The following is a 25,000-nucleotide window of genomic DNA, read 5'->3' on the forward strand; positions in this document are numbered from 1 at the left end:
AAACTGCCAGTATGTTGGGGGGGGCATGCAGCCAACAGCGCTACTTTCAGAAAAAAACCCTGCTAGTTTCTATGGGGTCAGACCTGTAGTTTTTGGGGTCCAGCTTTCATCTCTGCAGAGGTGGGGCTCACAACTGATTTCAAAAGCCTGGTGTTCCTCCTGATTTGAGTCTCCTCATTCAAGTGCCAGCTGAGAGCACAAGAAGTTCCAGGCCTGCCTGTGAGAAGTGAGGAAGGAGGTGAGAAGCAGGAGGAAGGTCTCTGTCCTTTTATTATTCTTCAAAATACTTTCCAAGAGAGAGGAATCCTCTCCGATTCCTCTTGCTCTGCTTGACTCCCCATGACATTTCATCCACAGCCCTGGCAGGCTGCATGTGGTGATACCTGGCCCCCAGAAAGTGGCAGGGTGTGAGATACACTTCAGCTGTGACCAAACAGCTTCCCAGTCCCTCTCCCTCTCTTTCTTTTGAGATGTCCCTGGGTCGGTGTTCTGGCATCCTTATTGCTCCCCATAGTCTTGCTATGACTCAGGAGGGACCGGTGAGACCTCCCATCCTGAGAAAGGGTGTTTGGGTGAACAGTCTATCAAAAGGGAGCCCTTGCTTCCCAAAGATAAGGCACAAAGACTTTGCAGCTGGCAGGGTTATATGATTTCCCAGCAGATGAGCTAGGCTTAGTGGCAGTAGATTAATGAATAGCCATATTACTTCCTTATACTGGCCCTGGCTAGTGGATTAATATATTTGTTCCCTTTAAATCTTCAGTGAAGGATAATTAGCTTAGTGTCCACACAGGCGACACGAACAACACTGAACTGCCCTCTTTGTTACTACAACAGAGTCACTGTGAGAGCATTTTGAGTTCCTGGCATGCCCTTGGGGCTCCTGGTGCCATGCTGGGCACAACAGGGTTCAGGGTGTGGCAGCCCCTCTAGATGGGTGCAGAGCTGTGCCCCAGAGCCATGGGTACCTGTAGTGCTTGTGACGCTCTATCCACCGTAGAAGAGCTGTCAAGAAAGGAAAATGGTGATTCAGTATCTCTGAGACACTGGTTGGTCTCTCCAGGACTTGGCTGTGCTTGGAATAAAATCTACCCAATGTACTCTTGATCTCCAGCAGCTGAAGGTTGGTGTTTCAGGTTCTCTACACTGCAGCAATGGACTCCAAGGAAATCATCCATCCCAGTGGCATTTCACAGAACCACGGTGTGTCTGGTGCTGAGACCATCAGAGAAGTGCTGGTGCAGAGGAGATGAAACTCATTGCCATGGAGGAGGAAGAGGCTGGAGTATCATCCTAGCAATGCAGAAAGTGGTATCTCTTGTGGAGATCCAACCCACATCTTCCACTTGAAAGAAGATGTTGGTCTGTGAGATGTCTCCCTCCTGCAGTGGTTTGATCACTGAGGAGGATGTGGCAGTGATCTGGAAGGTTTCTGGCACTAAGCCACCTCTTTGTAAGGGGGAAGGGGATGGCAATGCGGAAAAGTCTTTAATTCCTCACCCAGCGCTGGGAGACGGGAGGGGAGGAGGGATGCTGGGACAGGTGGGTATGTCCCAGTGTACAAGCGCAAAGCATGGCTCTCTGTGACATCTGGGTCAGCCCCTCAGCTGGCCTCTCCATAGGGAGATGCAGAGTCAGCCCAGCTCTGACTACAGGAAACTCTCTTCCACTTCTTGGTGTCCTGTGGTTGGCTCCTGGCAGCCTGGCTGTGGGTCAGATTCCTGCTCCTCATCCTGCTGGAGGCCCAGAGGGCTGTCACAGGATATTGTAGATGATGTGTTTGCCTCATTCAGCACAGAGCTGAAGGGGAGACAAGAGGGAGAGAAAAATGAATGCCTTGTCCCAAGTCCACCAACTGCCAATAAAAGTGCTATTTCTTGTGTTCACATTTTACCAAGGACATTGGCTGACAAAACACCTACTTCTCTTTTAGCTGCACAAAAAAGAGGCAGAGGATTCCCAACAGCTGAGAAGCATGTCATGCTCCCACCAGCCCCACTCTATCTGAGCAGCTTTCCACAGGGGAACAGACAATATCAGTTGGTTCTATTCAGCTGCCAAACACAGCTTACATGTGGCTGGGTTCTGCAGACCATGGGCCCGTGTGCCCTCCTCCTTGTGAGCGGGGCCACTTGTCCCCAGCTGTGCTGGCTGATGTACAGGGATGTGACATGGTACCCTATCTTAGCTCATGTCCCAGCTTCTCTGGTTCATCTGCATCTCTGCAGGCTTATACAAGGTCACAGCACCTCAGAGCGGGGTGACACTGTCCTTCTCTCCTGGTAAACCCTCCCCTGGCCTATTCCTCAGCAGAGCATCTCCATCTCCTCTCGAGGCCCCTGCTTTCAGATTTGGGCAGTGAGGAGAAGGAACAACATTCAGAAGCAATGTTTTTACCTGGCCCGACTGATGGAGGCCTCCTGAGGGAGATCGCAGATTGTCTCAGGCTTGGGGTCGGGAAGAGGAATGATATAATCATTCTCACCCCCGTTCTGGTGCACAGCTGTGTAGAGGATGCTTCCAGTGGGGGAGCTGGCAGTGAGCCTGGCGTTGTTCATCCCAGGGATTGTGGGTCTTGTGCGGACAACAGCAGGGTGGTCACTCTTCATGAACTCTTCATCCACCTGCTGGTACCTCTGCTCTCACGGCAGGTTACCAAAGAAACGGGAAGGTCTTATGAGTGTGGAAAATGCACTTGTGATTTATTTGCTTTCCCTGTCTGCTAGACTTTTTCTAGAGGGGCTGGCATCTTCTAGCTGGGTTCAGCTACCTTGACTCCACCGAAGACAGATCATTAACATTTCCTTAAGGGAGAGATCAGGAGCACAACTCCACAGCTCCAAAATACCAAACAGTTGGAGGCAGGTTTTGATTTCCTGCCAGTTCTGATTTCCACAGTTGCTGAGACACCAGCTGCCTGTCTGGCGATGCCAGTTGTCTCAGCAAAGTCCCCAGGATGCCCAAACCACCTTCACTGGCTGTTCAAACTAATGCAGCCTTAGGCACAGCAAAATCTTCTGGCACATCAGCACTAAACACTGGTCTCCAAACCCTGATTGAGGGCCCTAACCAAGGCAGAATCCTCCACAGAGCACCAACCCTCTCCTGTCCCTTCAGCACAGGGTCCTTTAAACATACCTTTCTGTAGCAATCCACCAAGAGATTTCCCATAAGCACCACCAGCTGTGAGAAGGATGGTCTGATCTCAAACTTCTCCTCCCAGCACTTCTGCATGATATCATAGCTAACAAGAGGGAAGAGAGAGCACTCCGGTGAGTTAGCAGGTGGGGAAAAGAGGCAGAAATGCATCTGTAGTTTTTGTAGCGCAGGCCCAGGGCAAATGCATATGGACAGCACTTACATTTCATCAGAGGCATGGGTGGGTTTGGACATTCGATAGCCACGCTTGATGGCGTTGTAGAACTGTTCGTTCATAGGCAGCTCAGGGTACGGAGTGCCCCCTGGGTGTAACGGGAGAGCAGGAAATCAGGCTGGTGGATTGCCTGCCACCACCATGCCAACATGCATTTCACACCAAGGTTTCCTTTTTGCTTTACCTTTACTGTTCTATTTCACTTCCAAATCACAACGTCAGCATGAGGAAGAAGGAGACAGGGAATGAAGTGCTAATCTGACTGGTAGGTTGGGACTTGGGAATTAGAAATGGATTTCTATTGTCTTTGGGAAGGGATTCTACTAACATGTTATCAGACCCACAGACACCACCATGATCTCCAGGTCACTTACCTAGAGTGAATATCTCCCAGAGAAGAATCCCAAAGGACCACACATCACTCAGGGTGGTGTAGAGGTTGTTGAAGATGCTCTCTGGAGCCATCCACTTAAGGGGCAAGAATGTCTAAGGGGAAAAAATGGAACAAGAAGAGAGTCAGCCACATCTACATCACCTGTTGCAACAGGAGAGAACCTGACACCCAATTTACAAGGAGAGGAGACCCTTTGGAGCTGCCTGTCAGCCCAACACATCTGCTGATATCTCCTGTTGGCCACTTCTTAGAGGGACCATTTTCCACTTTCCTTGTGCAGGATGAACCCAGCAGGCAGGAGGAAAGGGCGGGTGTGCTATATCTGTTTCCATCACTGTCTACTGTGATGAGCTGTCATGGTGTGCTTTCTCTGTTCCCTAGTTCTTGAGGTGTCCACTGACTTGCACAACAAGGCCACTGCACTACTGAAGGGAGTACAGGCCTAATCGGACTTTGGAAAACCGATAGCAGGCTGGAGAGGGCTATGGGATGACCAGAAAAAGGCTGAAGGACACATCCACCTTTTTCCTGATCTTACTCAGAGTGATACGTCAAAAGGAGCATCACTTGACCAGCTTGTATGCGGCACTGGCTGTGCTGTTCCTGGAATTCGCTTACACAATTAATACCAAAATAATCTCCAGGAAGGATTGCAAAGGAGCCCAGTTTCATTTCCTGTTTTGGAAGGAAAGGCAGCTATGCCAAGGCTGGACTTAGAAAACCCCAGCCCTTCTGCAGGAGGGTCTCCCTGCCCAGGCACTGAGTGCCTGTCTGTCATCCCATGCAAATGGGAGAAAGGCCACAAGAGAAGTTAAGAAGGTCATAGGGTAGATAAAGATTGGGGTTTAAGGGGCCTGGCTCCACTCTCAGCTCCCCCAGCCTGAGTTTCTCCGGGAATTACATGGCCTACTTTGCTTGGGGTTGCTTGTTCCCAAATGACCCAGAGCTGTTGTTGAAGTCACAGGGGAGGTTCTGGGGAAGCTCAGTTACATCCTTATCCTCTCCTGCCTCGAAAGATTGGAGATGTCTTTCTGGAAAGTAGCTGCTCGCAGGAAAACACTTCCTCTTACCCTGTGGTCTAGTGGTTAGAGAATAAGTCTGTGAACCTCGTCCCAGGGTGGCCAGTGACTCAGTGCAGCACTGCCAAGCTGCCTAACCTTGCACTCCTCCTGTCTGCAGCTCAGGACCGCACTCAGTGTGGTGCAGAGCAGGGATGCAGCACTTCTGCCAGTGATGGGCTGCACAGGGGACAATCCTTAGTTTTGCAGCTGCTGCCCAGGTTCTTCTGTAAGAGCCTGGAGATATGGCCATGCAATTCCGCTCCTCCACATGCAGAGGACATCAGGTGCAGGATGGTTGGCTGTTGACACCATCTCCTGGGAGTCCTGCCTTGTCACCACCACTGGGCACAACGATGGACCAGTGACTCACAGGAGGAGCATGTAGGGGGTGTCAGGCCCAGTTACCCAGGAAGAAGGGGCTTGCATGGCTCTTGGTACTCACACTGCCTTTGGAGATATAGTTGGAATCCCTCATGATGTCCCTTGCCAGGCCAAAGTCACAGATCTTCACGAGCTTCCCCTCACAGATGAGGACGTTCCTGGCAGCCAGGTCACGATGAACACACTGCAGGGGGGAAGCAGGGCACTGTCACTGCAAGGGGCCCCCAGGCAGTCCGAGGAAGCAGCCCAGCTCCAGCACTAGCCCATTTTTGGGGCTGCAGGGACAGGAGTCACCTCACATCATTTGAGACATCTTCTCCACCTCTAGGGACAACCATGACTCAAAGCTACCTGAAGAGCTACCATACTTTTGGTGCTTGCCTGGACTGTTATTCCCGTGACAAAAACAGGCATACAAATCTGGCAAGGGCAATTTGAACAACCCAGCAGAGGGGGGATTGCCAGGACCTGAGCAAAAAAGGGGGATGATGGGCTGGCAAGGAGGGGTATCTGCATCCCCGTTTGGACAATCTAGCTCAGCAGTCTGAAGATATCAGTTACACCAGCCTAGCTCGTGCCTCCTGGCTTGCCACTATGTTGGATGTTTTCCATATGAACAGCCCCAAGGTTTGCTCAAGACTCTGCCAGACACTACTATTAAGCATGGTGACACTACACCACTGTAACATGGGACTGTGGGAAGCTGCAGGAAGCTGGGACCTCCTCTTCTGTGCTCCGTGCAAGACCACTAACCATGTGCTTCTGGGGATCAGACTGGATGGCTGGAGTCAGAGAGCCAGGAATTTCTCTCTGCATGGCATTGATGTCATGCCTACCCCTTCTCTTAGTCCTGCCATGTGTGATGTTTCACAAGGTCCAACTATGTTACTGCCTGCCCTGGGCTAAGCCAGACCTTAAGAAATCCCAGACCTTAGTCCTCTTTTGTGGCTTAATTTCCACTAAACAAGCACTTTTGATGAGGCCTGGGGGGCTCAGAGTATGTGGCGCAATAGGGGTGTCTGTGGAGAGTAGTAGCTCTGCTGCAGTGTGCCTTGTGCTTTAGCACAGGAAGGTTGTTACTGTTTAGTTGTCCCAGTAAATAGGGATGATATAACACCACAGCTGTGCTGCACACAGCTTGGGAGGAGGTCAGAGTCAGGGAATTTGAGGTCTGAAGCTCAATCTAAGCCAGGGTTAGCTGTCACGTGCAAATATAGTCATGCTGATCCCCAGGGCTATGTTTCCAAAGAGAAGTGGTCAGCAGCTCTTCAATTGCACAGCCACTTCTCCCATGAGGAGGTTGGCATGGACAAAGGGACAGTGAGTGGAAGCTGACCACAGGACACAGCAGAGCATTGTTGGTCTCCACTGCTGCAGGCTCTACAGACCAGCTGGCATACGCACATTTTTGGAAGCCAGGAATTCCATGCCATTGGCCACCTGGAAGCTGAATCCCACCAAGTCCATGTAGCTGAGGAGTGGAGACTCATTTATCAGCGTCACCCGGTCTGTTCTTTCAGGAGCTGGAGGGCAAGCAGAGATGGATGTTGGCATTACTCAGCACACTTGTGGGCTGCCCACCAGTGGAAGGACCCACTGGGGATTGCTCTGCCTCCAGCAACAAAGTGACATAGCCAGGAGCTCCCATTGTGAGGACATCTGCCACCACTGCTGGACTTGTCCCAGAGGTCACCTTTGCAATATGGACCATCCATCTCTGCAACAAAAGCATCCAGCACCTGAAGGGCACCTCTCCCTCCCGCCGTGTCTGAGCTGTTACCTGATGGGGAATAGCTGTCCAGCTCGTATGGGGTGCCGTAGTTAGAAGACTCAATGTCAGCATACTTGACTTCGCCCTTCATGTCAGACATGGGCACATAATCCAGGGAATCATCCTTGCTCATGTCCATGTAGCCCCCATCGCTCTCAACAGACAAGGAGAGATGACTGTGGGGGGAAACAGAGGCTGTTCAGATCCAGAGGAGAGGAGGAGATGCAGGGCACTGGGACAATGATTTGTGGGACTGCAATTCCTAAACCCTCAGCCTCAGCACTGAAAAAATCCCACACAGCAGGGAAAGAAACCGTGCATCATGCATGCAGAGAAGCGCAAACAGCACTGGAGACCTCCTTCAACCATCTAACAGCTCAGGTGACCTCAGCCTAGCTTTAAAAAGCCCTGCCATATTCCTCTGCAGGTGTCCAGGTGTTCTTGCCCGCAGGCTGAAACTTATGCTCACCTTGCCTGGAAGAGCACAAGCTTGGCTCAGCACTCAAGCTTGGCACCGGGGAGGGCAAGAAGGGGAGCCGGGGCTGCATAGCTTCACAGGCACCCACAGGGCAGGAGAGCATGAGACTCAAACCAGTGTTGGCAGGCAAACCCCTCCACTTTGGCTGTGCACACTCCCAGGCTGGCCAGGACTGGCCTGGAGAAGGCTGAACTGGGTGAGCAGGGCACAACGCTCTGTCCACAGTTAAATTTTCTCAGTTTGGATCGGCAAACATCTGCATCTTTGAGCACCCATCCCTTGAGTGAGCAACAAATGCATGTGGGAAGCAGCACCTTGAGGCCTTTCACATGCTGGTGCTGGGCAAGGGAAACCTGCTGCACGGCCAGAGCTGTGGGACACGTCCCCATGGGCTTGTGAGACTGCACTTAGTGCTTAGGAGGATCTCAGCTTCCTTCAAGCAGAAAGTGCAGGGGGCAGCTGTGCTGATGTACTAACACTGCTCTATTTTACTATTGTTTTGGCATGCTGGAAGGAAATGCTGCTTTCTAACTTCCCATGGGACCATTTCTCTGTGCTGATATGCCTGCATCTCTTACAGCTGGCAACCAAAGGACCATTTCCCTTTTCTTGTAGCACCTCTTGTGCAACTGTACTCCTTCTAGCACTTCTCCCTTAGGCTGAGTAGCAAAGCAACCTGTCCTGAAAATACAGAGCTGAGGTCTCTGAATGTTAAGACATGCTGGGAAGTCCTTCATCTCTGTATTCAATGTGTAGCTATGGTTATGCCAATAAAGTTAAGGATTCCCAACTGGCATGGAGCAGCTGGCTTGTGTGCTAGCAGACTCAGACTCCAGGACACACAGATTGCCTCTGCTAACTCCCCGTCTGCCAGGAGCTGTTTGGAGGTGGTTGGTTGGCACATGGGCTGGTCTCACAAGGTAACAGAGCAGCCAGCTCTGTCCCAGCACTGGGCCAGTGTTTATTTTACTGTGCTGGAGGAAATATATGTATTCTTCCTGGCAGCACCAGTCTCCCTCATTGATGGGGGCTAGGATGGGGTAGGCACTGGGAGAAGGTGAGTGCTGCTGTCCAGGTACCTCTGCACGTGGTCCTCCTTGGCAGTGTTCCCGTACACCTCTGCCTCTCGCCGCGCCTTCTCACCGAAGGACTGCAGAAAGGTGTGTTTGTTGCGGTGCAGGTAGTCCACCAGGTCCCCATAGCGGCAGTACTCGGTGATGATGTAGATGGGCCCTGGAGGGAGAGACCACACATGTCAGCCCTGCCTTGGCCCTGATCTCTCCCTGGGGAAGAGAATTTCATCCCACGGGGACAATACCAGATTGCAGGACATCTCAGCAGAGCCAGAGGGAAAGCCATCTTTCTGGGAACAAGCATTTTTGGAATTTGAAATTTGTGTTTGGGGAGGGAGGTGGGGATTAACAGAACATGCCTTCTCAGTTTCAGGTTGGAAAGGAAGGCTTTCAGAGCCCCACAAGACTTTCCTAGGAGAAGGGTGAATCATTCTGAACCAGAAAACGGAAATTGTTCTCTCTGACAGTTCTCCTCAGCACAGCCCAGGGCTGCAGGTAGAGAAGACAAGGCACATGGGGCTCAGCTACCTCCTTTGGTGCAGGCCCCCAGCAAGTTGACGATGTTGAGGTGAGGTCCCAGATGGCTCATGATCTTCAGCTCGGACATGAGGGCTTGCTTCTCACTGCTCCGGGCGGTGGCTGTTGGGGTGAACCAGTGTGAACAACAGGGCAAGGAAGGGAGTGCATGGGCACTCTTTGACCTTGCAGGTTTTGGATGGGAGAAAGGGATGGTGTTGGGGCAACTCACATTTGAGCATTTTGACTGCCACTTTCATGGTGGATTGGGAATGGCTCAGGCCATGGGCTGTTGCCTCCACCACGCGTCCAAAGGCACCAGAGCCAAGAGTGCGTCCTGCAAAGAAACAGCAGAGTGACAAAGTTGGCAATGATCCTCAAGGAGAGGTGAAGAGAGGAGCTTGGGAAAAACAAATCCCCTGTCTGAAACCACAGCAGTCTTTCTGCAGTCATGCTGGTGGACATGGAGGTGGTTGTGAGCTATGATGTTGTGGTTGGGGCTGGTTTCCATCTATCTGGGAGGAGAAGGAGCTGCCAGCTGTAAGAAAGGATAGCCAGGAATAACCCTTGCCAAAGGGACAGATGGCCTCCCACTGTGGTCCCAGATGGTCCTCCTGTCCCAGGACCACATCATATCTCCAGGGATCTTCTCTGGGTTGGTCTCTTTTGGAGATCCCAAACCTATCACCTACAGACATACAGGACTCCAGAAGTCCATCAGTGGGACCTGCAGAGCCTTTACCTAACACCAGCTTGTCCCTGGGCACCTCCCAGCTGGAGTCATAAGGGAGCTGCATGGGATCCACGTAGATGTACTCGTGCCCATCAGAGCTGACCGACTCAATCACCTTCCAGCGGATTTCATAACGAGGTTTCTGGAAAGGGGAGCAAAGGGAAAAGAGAGATCTGAGAGGCTGAGGGTCAGAGAGGGCAGTAGGGGATGTGGATGGGCTTTGTTAGGGAGTCTTTTGTCCCTGCAGCCATTGCCTCATTCCCTGTCTAACCTACAGATGCCAGACACATTCAGAGACTGATGGAGGCCCATGGCCCTTGACGGGTGGGACATCATCAAGCCCATGCCAGCAGGAGCTCACCGCCTTGCTCTTCCCAGCCACCCTAACATAGGGGTACCACTGTGGCAGCCTGGGGACACTCTTCTCTTACCTTCTGCCACAGGACGATCAAGATGATCAGGGAGATGACGGTGAGAACCAGCAAGGCCAGAATGACAGAGATGATGACCACCTTGAACGGCAAGGCTGCAATGACAACGGGGACAGCAGTCAGAATCTTTCACCTCTGCATGGCCTGAGTACGCTGGTGAAAGGAGGGGACAGCAGCCCAAAGGTGTCCCTGGACCCTTCCCCTTCCCTCCTCTAGCCACAGTCACACTCCTACACTCTTACCCCCAGACATGGACCCTGAGCTCTCCTCTGGGTGGGGGCAGGCCCTTTTCTCTCCTCCTGGGCAGACCTGCCCAGCACTTGCAGGGCCAGCACCCCAGGGATAGTGGGGTGATGAGTTGTTACAGCCTGTTGAAGGGCTTGCTGCCTTGGGAGAGGTTTGACCATGGGAGGGTGTAAGGAGCTAGAGGGGCTGCTTTGCTTGAGGGATAGCTGGTAGTTCCAGGCCTGGGCTTATACCATTAGTCCTCATATTTGGGATGTTCAGCACATGGGTGTTCTAGTCCGTGGCACCATCTAGTGACCCACGGGCTAATAACAAGACACCAGGGACCTGCTCAGGCACTCTCATCTTGCCTCCCTGGAGGGATGATCCTGCCAGTGGTGGAAAGAGGACGTCCATGGCCAGTGGACATAAGAGCTTCAGACTCCTAGAACAGCCTTTCCTGCTCAACCCAAAGGAGGGGGTAGAACTGGGCAGAACTACCCAGGTTTTCTGATTCTGAGGACTGCAGTCATCAAAGGACAGTCCTGTCTCCCAGCACCTCCAGGCTGAGGACACAGAGCGAAAAGCCTAGCCCTGCCGCTGGCTCAAACACTCCCCTCAGCTCTCACCATGTGGGACCAGAGTGATGTCCTGGGAGTTGGTGCCCAGGAAGTTTTTCACGGTGCATCTCAGGAGCAGGGGCTCGTCCACCCTGTGCAGATGCAGGGTGCTGTTCACGCGGTACACCTGCAGCTCTGTGTGGTACGTGGTGTTGGTCTGCAGACCGATCTCTGCGGACTCATTCCCCAGCAGGCGGGTGGGCTGCCCCTTGGTGCTGCACCTGATCCAGGAGAGAATAAAGGCACCTGAGTGACAGCTGGGACCATACACCACCATGGGATTCCCAGGCATGTGGGCCAGAAGAATACAATAAAACAATAGTTTTTTATTCTAATAAATACAAGAGTTCAGCCATTCTCATGGGCTCCATCACTCTGCTTACCATTTGATGTCGCTGCAAGTAGACCAGCTGATCTCTGGCTGGGGCATGCCTTCAGCAGAGCATGTTACAGTCTGCTCCCCACTGCTGGCACTGCTGTTTTCCTTGAGATCCACTACTTTGGCTGGCACTGAAAACAAGAGACAGGGATGGGAAATAATGCTCCTTTCTGAGAGCAGGATGGAAGGGGAATGTTATTTCATTGTACCCCTAACATGGCCTGGGGGTGATGAGACAGTGAGATAGGACTCATCACATCAGTCATGTTTTATTTTTGAAAGCTAACAGCAAAAAGAGAAAGTTCTGAGGGAGTTATGGAGGAGACCTGCCCCCATCTTGCTTGCTTGGAGAGCACAGGCGAACATGGGGGAAAGTCCTGGACATCAGACCTGCACAATCATCTGCATCTGCTACCTTGGACCAGGGTATGAAGGCCAACCTGCTGGCATCTGCACTCTCCCCCTGTTCCCCTTGCTCTGAGACCAAGTGTGAGATATTTCAAATGAGCATGTCTCTTGCTTGAATGCTCTTCCTTTAAACAAAACCTCTCTGGAGCTGTAGTCAGAGGCATAAGGGCTGCAGCAAAGGATGGAGCCATCCCATGAGACTGCCCCCACATTCCTCCGCCCCATGTCTGCATGCCCATCCTCACCATTTATCTGCAGATGGAAGGACAGCTCCTGCTCATCATCCTCATTGGAAGCCCGGATGGTGTAAAATCCTCCTTCCTCCTGCTTCACCCTCACCAGCACCAGAGCCGTCTGGTACCTGGAAGAGACACGGTCCCAGAGTGATGGATGTGGAAAAGTACCTGGAGACTGACAATGCTCAGAGGCAGCAAGTTCCCACCCATCTGAGACAGGCTCGAAATCCACTCACAGAAAAGCATTCAACCACTAACCGTGTCCAGCCAACAGTTTGGGACGTTGTTTAGTGAATTATCCCCTCCCCACACCCTGGTGAGGAATGATGGGCCCTCACCTGGTTTCTGACAGGTTCCTGCTGGTGATGGTGAACTCGCTGCTGCTCTCCATGGTCAATGTCTTGTTGTTCTTCAGCCACACAATGTTGGGTTGTGGATACGCCTCCACCTCCACCTGGATGGTGCGGCTCTTGTGGACCTCGGCATACACTGTGCTGGGCAGGTGGGTGTGGAAGTGCACAAAGCCATGCTCTGAGAGGGGACAGGAGGGATAGGGGGGTCAGATAGAGAAACAACACCCTCTCCAGCCTTCTGGACAAACATGGATCTGGACCAAACCACTCTGAACACCCAGAAGTGGTGGGGCAGTTCCAGATTCATCCCTCAAGGCTTCAGACTTGTGTCCAAGGAGAGTGTGGGTGCAGAGCTGCACTGGAGCAGAGGAGCTCATGGAGCAGGTGGCATGTGGGGAAAAGGTTGTTATCTTGGGGAGATGGGGCAGGTTCCCTCAAAGAACAGATGCAGGTAGGAGGTGACAATATGAATTCACATTGCCTTGGCACTGCACAGTGCAGAAGAGCTCCTACCCCTACCCTCAAGTGTATTAAAGGGTCACAAAATGCATGGTGGGAGATTTGGGGTGTTTTGAAGCCAAGAAGTGGGCAGAGGTGACATGGGGTGAGGGTTGGCTTTAGGCCATGGTTACTTAGGGCAGAGGTGAGAGAGTGGAGAGAGCTGGAGGCTGTGCAGAGAGAAGAGGGCATCACTCTGGGGCATCCTGCCTGGATGCCCACGTGGTTTGCTGGCTTTGGGTGTGTGGGCAGCAACACACCGATCACATGGACTGTGATGTCTTTCCTGTCCGTTTTCTCATGGTATCCCTCGGAGACGTTGCAAATGTAGGTCCCACTGTCCTCCAGCTCTGCATTCTGGATGATGAGGATGGAGCGGATCTCGTGGGTGGATCCGGGCAGGAAGTCAGTCACTGGCTCCACAACCTTCCCCGCCTGCACAACAGGGACAGGAGATGCGGTCTGAGAAGTCAAGAGCATGTTCTGCCACTGGAGCTACAAAACCAGGCTCACAGAGAGGGAGAAGGAGAGGATAGAGGACCTGAGTCTGGCTGCCACAGGGACAGGGAACATGCGCTGATCAGAGGCCACTGAGACAGACAGCCTTAATCCAAGCCTCTCTGTGTGACAGCAGCAACATCCCACAGCTTCTGCCATGGGGTGAAGCTTCCTATGAAGCTTCACCTAGAATACTAACAAGTGATTGCCGTGGGACAGCTGGGTAAAGGTTAGAGCTGCTGCCTGGAGCCTTTGGGATTGGAGCACTCACCTGCTTGCGGGGATAATCCCAGTTGAAGTTGACTAGCTCATTGCCGCTCACGGTGCACATCAGGGTAACATTTTCTCCCTGACGCACTATGGTCTGCACTGCGCTGATGGAGACATTCACAGATGAGACTGTGGGAAAGGTGAAAGAAAGGAATGAATAATGAAGGAAGGGCTGAGTGGGCACCTGGTCCGTTTATCCTGGGTGGACTGTTCCACTGGAAAGTCTCTTCCCTGAGGGATGGAGCTGACACTTTGGCAGAACCCATTCTCTAACGGAGGCAGGACTAAATGCAGCCTCTAGATTGATCAGGGACATTGCTAAGGAGATGGGGAGAGCTTTGCTGTCCCCTGCCATTGGGCTGAAGGAACAGCTATGGCAGGTGCACAGGTATGCTCAGGCAATGGCAGCTCACCCTGGATCCTGTAGACGTAGAAGGTGTCTGAATCCACCTCCTGGTCATCCACAAACGTCCGACAGAAATAGGTCTTATCCTCAAAGAAGCCTTTGAATCCCTGTTGTGGGTCATAAGAAGCTGGGATGGGGTTCTCCACCTTTTTCTCATAGAGGGTCACCTGCATCTGTGGGTTCGTCACACGGCATGGGATGACGGCTTCTGTGTAGCCCGTGATGAAGATGAAGAGCTCTTCAGAGGTGATTGTTGGGAGGAAGACCAGGGAGGGATCTGTGAGAGAGAGGAAACACTGGTTACAGAAAGCTGCTTGAAGCTGAGCTAGGGTTGCTCTGTGCTCCACCAGGACCGCTCCAACACAGGGCTTTTTCTCCAGACCAGTGGGATGCTTCTTCCCTTACTCTCCATAGCAAAGCAGAGCTGCCATGTCAGTTTGCCAAACCTCTCACGGGAGGGTGAGAGAGACCCAGACCCTGCTGCCTAGCACCATTGCCTGTCCCACCACTTGTCCCAACACACCACACATGGGCCTCTCCCATGACCTGGCATAGCAGAGACATGCCACAGCCAGATGACCTGTCATGAGGTCTCTCCTGCAATGGGAAGAGGATTCTGGGAGGCCAGGTGCTTGGAGACAGAATGATAATTCAAAACCCTCTTTCTTCTGGTTGCTAAACCCTGTGGAAATGCAGAGACAAGGACATGCTGTCCCCTACCTGGAACATAGATGTACAGGGCTTTCCTCTCTGCTGTGTCTGGAGCCTGGTCAGGGCTGTAGGTGCACACGTACTCCCCAGTGTGACGGCCTGTTACGTTCCTGAGGGTGAGATTGCTGACGAAGACACCATCCCTGTGCTCCAGTGAGGCAGTGAGGGGCTGACCCTCCCGTTCCCAAACCAGCATGCCATCTCCATAGCACAAGAGGGAGAAGGTGCTGTGGAGGCCGAGGACAAGCTCAGCGTCTCCAGGTTCGATGCGCAGCCCGCTGCCCCCAGATGTTACCACCAGCATACCTGGGAGAGGAGAGAGATGAGACCAAATTGTATTTTTCTGAAATCCAAGGAGAAGCAAGCTGGAGCACAACCTCATGCCAGAGTATTTGGTTTGTAGTGTCAGCCTTTACACTGAAAAATAACCTTCGTGGATTTGTCCTCCTTGGCATGGCCACCACTGACAAATATGTGCACTCCTCAGAAATATTCTGTCAACCTAGACCCTGGTGGGTCACCCTTCATTCCCTGTACCTCCTGAAACCCTTACTGGAGAGAAAATAAGACACCACAGGGTTTAGCAATGTTCAAAGTTGCCCATGTTGTCTGTGGCAATGCTGGGTGGAGAACCCCTCATTTTATGCTTTAACTACATCTGCCCCTGCCCAACCTTTCTGCGAGTTAACTGCAGCCTCAGTGCTACCCAGTGCTGCAGAGTGTCACTGGGTGGTGAGGAGCACAAGTCTGGCACGGGAGGGAGTTGGGGCAGTCGCTGAATCTATGCTGGGAGGCAGCCATGCTGTGATGCTGTTACACCAGCCCAAGGGGCATCCATAGTGAGGACAGGGCTGGAAATGGGAGTGACCTCGGCCTCACCCACGTTTGCTCACATTCTTGGCTTTTATGCATACTATGAGCTGTTTCAGACAGTCCAGGGAGCTGACAGTATAGTACAGTATAGTATAGTACTGCTGACCTCAAAATGAGCCTGTCTCTGTAAAGGCCGAGGTAGGTCTCAGATGCACCTTCAAAAGCTTGGAAAGGCCATGCATTTAGTGGGCAAGGGAGAGAGGAGATGAGGCAATACCCTGTTCTGCCAGCTGCCTCTCCACAGGGACAGTGTCAGACAGGACACAGACTAGGCTGAAACAATGTCAGTTTATAAGAAAATGAAAAAGGAATGAAAGCAAAACCTTGCAGGAAATCCTTTGGAAGCAATAGAGCAGGTAAGGTCTTCCTGAATGGCTCCCTGTGTCTCTCCCAGCTTCTTTGCTTTAACCTTTTCCCAGATGTCCCAGTGGCATGGGGACATGTGCTCCTCCCTAGTGTCCCCACGGGTGGGCAGGGAAGCTGGGGACCACCCCCAGGGACACACAGGGACTTTACATCCACCCCGCCATAGGACTGGGTCAGCATGAGCCCACGGACCCGAGCCATTAGGAGGGACAGATGTGCCTGGAGCGTGCTGTGCACCCTTGCGTCTCCCCACAGCATTGCCCCTTTCCTCCCCCTTGCCCTGGAGTTAGCATCCCAGGGCAGCATCCCCAGCACAGGGCCCAATCCTGCACACACCTCCCCAACCACAGCACTCACCAGTGAGGATGAGGAGCCAGAGAATTGTCTTCAGAGAGGGGTGCAGCATGGCGAGCTCCGTGGCTCGGTGGCCAAACCCTGCCAAGAGCAAAGCAGGATGAGCGCAGCACTGCTGTCAGCGGAGGAGTCCCTCAGCCACCCTGCGCAGGGGGGTCCTTGAGCCCCCACCCAAGCCCCAGGCTCCCTTCTCCACCTCAGAAACTTCCCATCTCTTTCCAGTTTACAGCCTTTCCCTCCTGGCTGGGTGATTGGTTCCCCCTCATGCCAGATCTGCAGAAGGAGCTGTTTCTAAGGCATCTCCCGCTGGTAAACAGGGATTTTGCTGGAGGTTCCAACAGTTGTGTCAGCTCTTGCTCATCTCTGCTCAAAATGCTGCTCCCCCCGCCGCAGAGTCCTGCCTTTCCCCCTCCCTCTGCTCTACCGCTTGCCTTTTTTCCCTTAGTTTTTGCTTCCCTCAGTCCCAATGAGATAAAACTTGTTAGAAAACAGATCCCCCTCCAACCCTCCCACATTTTCTCCTTCCAATTAAATAAAAGAAGCCCAAAGAAATCCCACAAAAAATTAGTTTCTTGTATTTAACTTCTAAATATATGTATTTTAAGGGAATATTTGAGGATTTTTTTACTTTAAAATCCCTTGTATCAACATTTCTCAAAAAATCTTTTCCACAGAGCATTTTCAGCCCTTCCTGGTGCAAACTGAGAGCCCAGAGGAGATGAGGCCAGAGTTCCCTAAGAGCAGTGGGGTCTGTCTCCCATGTAATGGGATGACAGGTAACTCTTCCCATTGTGCCTGCAGGGACAGGGATGAATATTTCCGAAAAGCAAAATGAAGACGCTAAAAAAGGGAAGGAAATAGTAAAGGGAAGGGCTTCCTCTGTGCCTGGACAAAGCTGGGGTGAAATGAATTCAGTAGTCTTGAACTTGGGAGATGCTCCTGCATGGAGCTGAACTTCATGGCTCAGCCACACCGTAATCCAGGGCTGAGCTCCTGCCCTGCTGCTGGGCCACCTCCCCTCTCCCAGCACAAGAGGCATTTTGAACCTGCTCCCAAGGCAGGCCCCGAGGAGGAGCACCCGTGATGCTGACACAGTGCTCTGGGAAGCTGCTCGCCAGGAATGAGGATGGCTAGTGGCGATCTGGACTTGCTGACCTGGCCCCAGGCACCATCTCTTGCTAAGCAGCAATGCTGCCTCTTTGGCCCTAGAGTGGCCTCCTGGCCTGCTTGATGTTAAGGAGGAAATGGTTTTTAAATGATGTGAGCTTGTCAGATGTTTTTATTATTCTCTTGCCTTGGCTCAACATAAGTCTGATCTACCAGCAAAGCCTTCCAGGTCTCCAGCTTATTCAGCAGCTTCCCTCTCCCCCCTCCAGAAATCCCCTCCGTGACTCCTTCTCTCTTCTGCATTTGCCAGAGGGGATGAGAGCATTTTTGGGGAAGAGCTGGGGGTGGGTAGGATGAAAGGACTGAGGTGAAATTCAGGCTGTAAACGAATGTGACATCACTGCACTCACCCTCAGAGGGCACCACTGCAGGAGAGAGGAGAAGGATGGACAACCTAATCTTGCTGCCCCCCAAGGCACTGCCGTGAGAACAGTTAGCTTGGTTTCCCAATTCTCCTTTACAGAGGTGTATGATTCATCCATTATTCAATGCTCAGGGTTGTAAGGACAACTGAGATCCTCTCTTTTCACCCCTCCCTGACTGCATGCACAAGCCAGGCTGTATTTACCACCCGCTTTTAGCTGCCTGTTCAGCTTCATAGCTGTCACTGTTAGTCCTGTTGCAGGTGAGATCTTGGCTTCTTCTACCCACACAGACAGGTCCCTCACTCCACCAGTGATCTCTGCAGGATCACTAATGGGCCAAACCACTGCTCTGCTGGAGCCGAGGAGCTGGACACAGGTGCATGCGGGTGCCGGGCTAGCAAGGGTGTTGCTGGGCTAGCAGGGGTGTTGCTTCAGCAAGCAGTGAGAGCCCTGCAGCCTCCGCCTGCCGCCTCTGGCTGCCTCCCCTGTGTTCATAGCTGGTTTTAATAAATCTGCTGGTTTTGCAGAAAGGCATTTCTCTTGGAGATGCTTCCCAAGCAGAGTGGGAGGGTGGCAATGTTTCACGAAGAGTGGTGACCTCTCCCTTGTTTGTCTGTTCTGGCTGGGTGAGAGGCACACTTGGAGGTGCTGAGCTCTGCCCATCCCACAGCATGCATGCAGAGTCTGGACAGCAGAAGGACAAACCTTCCTCTCCCTGTCACAAGGACATGTGCAAGCACACATGTGGGTGCACACAGGCATTTCACAAGGGATGCAAATGCACCCAGCTCACTGCCGGCCTTGAGAGCACTTGTTGTTTCCCTCCTCAATCTCAGCTTTTGTTCTCAGCAGGAGCAGTAAGATGCACCCTATGAGTGCCAGACAAGGAAGAGCTGAGGTGGGTGCAGCCCCACTCAGTGATCCAAAAGCAGATACCCAGGTGTTGTCCCACCCAAGGATCCAAACACAGGCACCTACAGGGTGCTCAGCTGCTTTGGATTGTCTTCTCTCAGCCCTATGTTTGAGCAGGGTGCCACGGACCCCTCAGATTCCTACATCCCTCCTGTGGGCCAGGACCCGAGTATTTTCAAGCCATGGGACCATTTGCCTCCAGCCATCCTGGCACATGCCTGAAGGCCAGGGAGGTCCTGCAGCAGTGCCATGTCCAGCGCCCTTCACTCAGCTCTGCACCTCCACGGCAGGCACTGAAGTGAAGTCCCAGCTCTCCATCTCCACATTATACCCCCCACCATCCTCTCCTCCCCGCCAGCACGGGTACAGGCCTTCCCTCTGCCCTTCTCCATCACTGTGATGTGAGGGCAAGCTGTCCCTGGCCCAGCAGGGCAGGGAGCTTTTCTCCTGAGTTGCACTGTTTATTATTCTAAAAGAGGAATTTGGCTGGGAGAGGAGACAGGAGGTCAGCTGGCTCGCAGGGAGGCTGGGCTGCCTGGGTGATGCAGCCCCACACCCACACTCAGCCCCTCAGCCTGTGGGGTGGCTGTGCTCTCCCGTGGGCTCAGGTCCCAGGGGCCTTGTTGGGGCTCCTCAGAGTGCCACGGGGGAGGACGGCTCCCCACCAGCCTGCACGACGTGGCTCTGCTCGCCTCCACGCAGCTGCCCAGCGAGCCCAGGAGCTGGACATCACCGGACTGTGAATGTCTGGAAGGACTTTGAGTCCAAACAAGACACAGATACAGGCAACTGTCCCCGACAGGTGACGAAGCCACAGTCTGTCCTTAACTCTTCTCTGTAATCACATCAGCCTGGCTGTCACTCTGCACGCATAGCCACAGGAATGTACCCGGCAGCCACTCCTCCTCCGGACACTGAGAGCGGCAAGCGGTGTTTGCAGGCGAGAGGAGGGAGAGCTGAGCCAGCTCCAGGGCTGTCGTGTTTCCCAGCCCACTGTTGTGCTGGTGAAAGGACAGCATCCCATAGCTGGCTGGGGCCAGGCACCACTGAAAGCTGGTGTGAGCATCTCTAGCCTCATGCTTTTACAGTGTTGCATGAGGTGATGGGATAAACGGGGGCCTCCCGACATCCCTGAGCAGCAGCAGGGCTGTGCAGAGTGCACCCCAGGCTCTGATGGCCTGGGGAGCTGTGCTCTTACAGACCCGACACAAGAAGGAGGGCCAGAGCAGCGAGGTCAAACAGCACGGCCAAGGCTACGCTGCAGGGCCACAACTGTGCCAGGACCAGGATTTGTCTCCTGATTCTCCATCTCGTGACTTCACAGCTTCTCCAGAGCAGCCCGCTCCCATTTCTCCTGCATCCCAAATCTGACAACAGCTGAGCTTTCTCCTCCACCTCCTCTCCCACTCCCCCGCTCGCTGCTGTGAGCGATGGCTGGGGGCTGATGCCTCTGTTGGCTGATGAACTTGGACAGAAATTTCTGCAGCAGGAGCAGGACTATGCACAGGATTTTTAATACAAGGAAGAGCTGCATCCAGTGTCAGCTGGGGATGGTCCCACCTTTATTTAGGGAGGATCATTCCTTCAGCCATCTCTGCCTCTCCTTCCCACCTCACAGTGCCTTGCTAAGGAACAAAAGCATCACTAAACCTTATTGATTTATTGCTGTTCTCCCACTACAGGCCTATCTCTTGTTTAAGGATGTTAGGAAGCCCAAGATGCCTTTGCTAACCCCCAAAATATGTTGTGTGGGCTGAGTCTTGACTATTCTTGGGTAACAAGGCAAGAATTTCCTTTGACTTTGCTCAGCATGCCCTGCCACACCTCTGAGGCTCTTCCTCTCTGCACTTGCTCCCAGCATGTGTACAGCGCAGTGCTCATGGCACAGCATCTCAGCACATGTGGCAGGCACTGCTGGCATGAGCATCGCATGGCACTGCCCATCCCCAAGCATGGATCACACTGAATGAGGACATTTCTAGCCCTGCAACTGCCTTAAATCATGGGAGATCTACACAGATGGACATTCATGCTAATGAGACCCTCACGATCCACTGCTTTCCTTCTGAGGATGCCGAGCCCACATTTCTCACCTCTGCTCCACAACCACTAATGCGCTGCAGAAAGCCAGTATGGGGGTTCCACAAGCACCCACAGAGCTGTGGGAGCTGGGAACCAGCCTGAAAAGCTGGTGCATAGGGAAGGGGATGGCTCAGCATGCTGTGGAGGGGGAGACTGCTCTGACAGCCACCTTGGAAGTAACTCTGGTCCCTACAAACCATCAATCACCAGCAAGGGAATGTACTGTCTTCTGGAAATTGGGGTGCACAGCCCCTTCTCAACAAATCCCATTTGTATTTCCAGGAGTGATTCCTATATCCATTGACCCTGTTGCTCTTCTCCCCCAGCTGTGCCCCCCTTGCCCTAGCCTCCCCTCTCCAGCGATGCTGGGCAGAGATGCTGGATGCCGGCCCAGCCCGCGAGCGCATCTTGGCTGGCGGCAGCACGACCGCGGCGAAAGAAGGAGTGGAGAAATGAAGCCAGGCCTCTCACACAGCCGCCCGTCCTTTCTCTTCCTCTGGCTTTCTATTTCTAGCCCCTTTTCTTGCTGGGGCTGTGCTTCCAGGCGCTCCCACAATGCTCGCTGGCCCCACCATCCTGCCAAGCAGGCCAGGGACATCTGGTGCAGATTAGCGGGAAGTAAAATATACTTTATTTCTTCTTTGTCTAAGCGCATCTGAGTCATTAAGTGAGATCATGGGTGCCCATCTGCAATAAAAAAAAGCCCCGTATGGATCCCATGATCAATGCCACTTGCAGCCAGGGAGCGAGGGCTTCTCCTGGCTGCGGGGACACTGTCCCCTGCTTTTGAAGGCAAACAGCTCCCTGACCAAAGGCTCGTGACCCCTGAAACCCAAGCCTTGCTTGTCCAACAGTGAAACTCTTTGGCTTGTCCTGTTTTCCTCTGCCACCCTCCCCCCGGCCTCCACCACTGTTTCTTTCCCACCCTTTAATCTAAATAAAACTGAGAGTTTTTTTTTTTTTTTCTTTTGGCTGGAGCTGTCCGGAGTTGCAACATCCCTCCTCTGGGGTCCCTCGGCTCCCATGACACTGCGTTTACTCACAGGCCAGATTATCATCACAGAGCCCTTTTTCTTTTTCCCAGCACATGGCTAGAATTAGGCAGGGCACACACATGGGGAGCCTGTCCTCCCAAGGCCCATAAACAGCTGCTGATAAAACACAGAGGTAGGAAATCTGAAACCAGGCTGAGGAGCAGAGGGGCTGGGGAGTCCCTGGGGTCCCACAGGCCATCCCTGCCCAAACCCTCCTTGTCCAGCTGCCTGCCAGCACCAAGGGGGTCCTGAGGCATTACCCAGGCACTGGTAAGACCAAGGGATGCTGAGAGCCCTGGGTGGCTGCTTCCAACACGCCTGAATTTAGGGGTTTCTTTTAGTCATGCAGAGGTGAGGTTTTGCAAGCACTCACTGGCAGTGTCACTGATCCCTGAACACTCTGAGTGGTCAGAGCTCCTTGGTCTGTGAAGATGTGATTAAAGCAACAACCCTGATGTCATCCAGCTCTCTAGGAGATGGTGAAAGACGGGGCAGATGCCACCTCTGAGGCAGTGCGAGCTCAGGGCCATCGTGCCCACAGGTGGGGACGGCTCTCCTGCCTGCCCCTGCTGCAGAGAGCAGGGCTGGTGGGAACAGAGCCCCTGCCCAGGACCCCAGATCCTGGTCACAAGCTTCAGTGGCACCTGGAGGAAGCAGTTGTGAGGTTGTGAGGGCACTGGTCCTGCAGCAGATAATCGGACATGAGTTAGCACAGCCAGTCTCCTCTGGGCCAGCCTGCCATGGGGTATCATGGGCTTTGACAGCATCTGTCTGAAAGCTGAAAATGAGGACCGTGACTCCAAAGTGGGGTGGGGGAAAGCTGCCAGGGAGGATGACGAGTCCACATTGAGTCCTGGCAGCATGATTCAGCAGACCTGGGGTCAGCCATGTGAGGAAAGGGGTGGGGTGGCGAGCCCCACGCAGCCTTATTTCAGCTGTGGCCATCCCCCCTCTCCGAGCATGGGGAGACTACGACATCCATACACACAGCCCAGCAAACCTCCAGCTGTGGCTTTCCGCAACGCATCGCTGTGAGGAGCTGGCACAGGGGGACGTGGGACCATGGTGAGCCCTGTTCTCTCACCCCTAATCCCCCCCTGCTTTCCCCCTCCATTTTAAGCCCATGGGAGATGGAAGAAACGAGTGACCTATTTAGTGCAAGTTCAAAATAAAATGAAACATCTGTTTGGAGAGGTGCCAGCATTATAAATAATCCCCCAGCCCTGAGTGTTGGTATTCGTGGCCTTTTCGGCTGCGCATGCTCCCCCGCTTCCGCTTTCGGAGGAAAAGCCGGGTCCTGGGGCTGGCGGGGCTGCTCCCCGGAGCCTGCGAGCTTGGCCCAGACTGTGGGAAAACCCTGGGCAAAGACCAAGGCTCACCTGGAGCTGGGGAAGGAGAAATGGGGGTGTTGGGAGGAACAGCTGCCATGTGCCAAGGCAAAGCCAATGCCGTGCTTGGCTGTCCCTTCTGCATACCCCGTTCCTTGCCTCCACCAAACCCTGCATCCCTTGGTCCCCCTGCAGCACCCAGTGGGTGCCAGGGCCATGGTAATGCTGGGGCTGACCCGTGGTGGTGCTGGGACTGGTCCGTGGTGGTGCTGGGGGCTGTTGAGCATTTTTTGGAGCACAGCCGTGAAGTCTGGTGTTGTGCATGATGGGGGATGTTCACGCTGGGTGTAGGGAGCAGGGCTCTGTTCAGCCTCGGGGCTCACCCTTTGCAGTGTAATGACCCCCTGGGGAAGGCACAAATGTGCCCTTTGAGAGCGTTTCAGCCTTTCCCAGCATCCTTCTCCAGCAGGATGCTCTAAAGGACGCAATGGAGCCCAGCCGGGGCTGCCCATGACCATCCCCTAACTTCTCCATTCCCCCTGACAGCAAAGACATTTTCGGGAGAACACTCCAGGCTGCTTCACAAGCATGTGAGCAATGTGAGTCATGAAGGTGGCTGCAGGACACCCAAACCACAGGCCAGGACTCACACAGCTCCCTGTATCCCTCCACCACTGGCCCCTCCAACTGGGTAGCAAAGCCTTGGGGCTGGCCAGCAACAGTGACTCAAAGAGCTCTCTGGCCCCTCCACCCCCAAACTGGCATATATTCAGGGGTCCCAGCTCCTGAGTATGTGGGGCTGGATGGCACTTGCCCCTCTGAGCAGAGACCATCCACTCACTCCCTGATTTTCCCCACCACTTGGCAGAGTGGAGAGGGGAAGCAGGGGATGTGAGACCAAGGGTCAGGCACCATCCCAGGTGCTCATCCCAAGTCCTGGTACACCCAGGGCTTTCCTTGCTCTTGTACCGCAGCTGCCAGAAAGCTGTGTCTGCCTTCCCGCAGCAATTCAAGGGAAGCACTCTGCTAAAGTATACATGAGGAAGGAAACAGTCCCCAGCACATCAGCATCTCCATCAACTGCTCGCAGCCGCTCTTGGAGGGTGGCTGCTATGGTGGGGCCAGGGCTGGAGCCAAAGGTCCCGGCTGGCTCTAATTAACCACTAATCATCAGCTGTGAGGGGAAGGTGATGGATGCAGGAGGAGACAAGGAGCCATCCTGAACCCTAGTAGGATATAGGGGCTTTGCAAAGCTTCAGGAGCAGTCAGAGTTGTGGTCTTACCAGCCCCACATGCCAGTGAAGAGTGAGTAACCTGATCCTCCTCTGAAAATTTCCCTGAGACACACATTTGCTGGGGAGGAGGAGGAGATCATCTCTGTGGATATATCTGCTTTTCCCTTCTCTGCTGCCTGCGAGGGACCCGAGCTTAATCGCTTTGTTCTGGGGTTTTAGGCTCTCGTGGCTGGGATTAGGCGCTCACCAGTTCTGCGGTCAGAGTACCCTTTGCCCATCTGTAGAACCTAGAGAGGAGCCTGGCACCATGGCCAAGGTGGGAGGTGATGGGGCCCAGTAGTGCTGGGGTGTGAAGGGCAGAGGCTGCTTTCAGAGGGGGGGCTGTGTTTGATATGGCCCTGCCACTTCTGGGTTCCTGAGAGGGAGCAAAATGCAGCTGTTGGTGCAGCTCGTGTTGCTGGGGGCTGAT

General features: G+C 53.4%; 1 protein-coding gene across 2 annotated transcripts in view; it reads right to left on the reverse strand.

Moving 5' to 3' along the window:
* Positions 1-22: 22 nt before the first annotated feature.
* PDGFRB (platelet derived growth factor receptor beta) overlaps positions 23-25,000 on the reverse strand; it is a 30,914-nt gene continuing 5,936 nt past the window's right edge. For both annotated transcript variants that reach the window (XM_026858146.1, XM_026858145.1), the window contains exons 3-24: positions 16,412-16,489; positions 14,825-15,121; positions 14,112-14,381; positions 13,700-13,827; positions 13,191-13,365; positions 12,418-12,610; positions 12,089-12,204; positions 11,440-11,566; positions 11,066-11,277; positions 10,212-10,306; positions 9,790-9,922; positions 9,280-9,384; positions 9,060-9,170; positions 8,538-8,691; positions 6,990-7,156; positions 6,614-6,732; positions 5,271-5,393; positions 3,748-3,859; positions 3,362-3,461; positions 3,139-3,244; positions 2,398-2,636; positions 23-1,800 (exon numbers count right to left, since the gene is read on the reverse strand). In XM_026858146.1, coding sequence (XP_026713947.1) covers positions 1,650-1,800; positions 2,398-2,636; positions 3,139-3,244; positions 3,362-3,461; positions 3,748-3,859; positions 5,271-5,393; positions 6,614-6,732; positions 6,990-7,156; positions 8,538-8,691; positions 9,060-9,170; positions 9,280-9,384; positions 9,790-9,922; positions 10,212-10,306; positions 11,066-11,277; positions 11,440-11,566; positions 12,089-12,204; positions 12,418-12,610; positions 13,191-13,365; positions 13,700-13,827; positions 14,112-14,381; positions 14,825-15,121; positions 16,412-16,460 — 3,282 coding nt within the window. In that variant the 5' untranslated portion in view covers positions 16,461-16,489 and the 3' untranslated portion in view covers positions 23-1,649. The remainder of the gene's footprint in view (positions 1,801-2,397; positions 2,637-3,138; positions 3,245-3,361; positions 3,462-3,747; positions 3,860-5,270; positions 5,394-6,613; positions 6,733-6,989; positions 7,157-8,537; positions 8,692-9,059; positions 9,171-9,279; positions 9,385-9,789; positions 9,923-10,211; positions 10,307-11,065; positions 11,278-11,439; positions 11,567-12,088; positions 12,205-12,417; positions 12,611-13,190; positions 13,366-13,699; positions 13,828-14,111; positions 14,382-14,824; positions 15,122-16,411; positions 16,490-25,000) is intronic.

The sequence above is a fragment of the Athene cunicularia genome (genome assembly GCF_003259725.1).
Source record: "Athene cunicularia isolate RWA chromosome 13 unlocalized genomic scaffold, athCun1 chr13_part1, whole genome shotgun sequence".
In the NCBI taxonomy this organism is placed as follows: Eukaryota; Metazoa; Chordata; class Aves; order Strigiformes; family Strigidae; genus Athene; species Athene cunicularia.